This window comes from Fulmarus glacialis, unplaced genomic scaffold (genome assembly GCF_000690835.1).
Source record: "Fulmarus glacialis isolate BGI_N327 unplaced genomic scaffold, ASM69083v1 scaffold44724, whole genome shotgun sequence".
Taxonomy (NCBI): domain Eukaryota; kingdom Metazoa; phylum Chordata; class Aves; order Procellariiformes; family Procellariidae; genus Fulmarus; species Fulmarus glacialis.
The window spans coordinates 9,473-10,433 of record NW_009210721.1 but is presented as its reverse complement, the minus strand read 5'-3'; the positions used below and the strand labels follow the sequence as shown (position 1 = coordinate 10,433).

At 39.1% G+C, this 961-nt stretch overlaps 1 protein-coding gene across 1 annotated transcript in view; it reads right to left on the bottom strand.

Moving 5' to 3' along the window:
* The window catches only part of UTS2 (urotensin 2), a 4,153-nt gene extending 3,896 nt beyond the window's left edge, over positions 1-257 (bottom strand). The window contains exon 1 of the mRNA XM_009577266.1: positions 121-257. Within this exon, the coding sequence (XP_009575561.1) occupies positions 121-223 (103 nt within the window). The 5' untranslated portion in view covers positions 224-257. The remainder of the gene's footprint in view (positions 1-120) is intronic.
* Between the last annotated feature and the right edge of the window lie 704 nt (positions 258-961).

Genomic DNA, 961 nt, shown 5'->3' with positions numbered 1-961 from the left:
CCTGCTTTTTCTACAGCTGACCAGCACAGATAAAGGCCCCTCGGAAAGCATACCTGCTTCTCTTTTGGTTTTACTGCTCCAGCCCCTGCTTTATGACCATTAAAATCAAAATACTCTTACCTGAGAGTTGATAAGACATCTCACTGGCATTGGTGATGGGGAGAGACGAGAGAGGACAGGAGAAGCTGATAATAATGAGACAGCAGAATACCAGCTTATGCATTGTTGCTGTGTTAAATATATTTTGTCTTTGTCTACCCCTGTAACTCAGAACTCCTGTCTGACTGTTGCCTCTGCTCCTAATTTCACCCGTTATATAGCCGCTCATGACCTCATAAATATCATCATGTTCTCTCCCCCCTTCAAAAAAAAAAAATCCAATGAATTTATTGCCCATTGATTCTAAATGGAAACCACTTTGCATTGATGTAATTTTTCAAGGTAACAGTTCATAGACAATAAATTTACTGTCTTACAGCTTGGTGTACAAAATGGATATTATATCAAACCAAGCACAGTAAAGTTTATAAATCTGGCATTAAAAAAAAAAACAGTAACTTCCAGTTATAAATCATGAGTTAACAAAAGGGTCAGACGTTGGTTGAAATGACCAGGGCAATAAGACGACTGATTTATGAGCCTTAGCAGGCTTGACGCAAAGCATCTGATATGAAACGCACTTTTTTTTTCCTTTCGTGAGACGGATGGATGTGTTGTGTTGTATTTGGGGTTCTTGTGCCAGAGAAAGTAAAAGAGAAGGGGAGTTAAAACATCTAGTTAATTTAAAAAGAGAATGTTAGGGGAGTTCGATTCCCCGCCGCCCTGTAGCATTTCACATCTATTTATTTGAGAAGACCTCATCCAATGTTGCTCTAGAGAATTGCCTTGGCAGAGAAAGTACAGCTTCCATCTGGAGACTTGCTTGGTACATATAACTACTTTGGTTGATATTAAACACAGG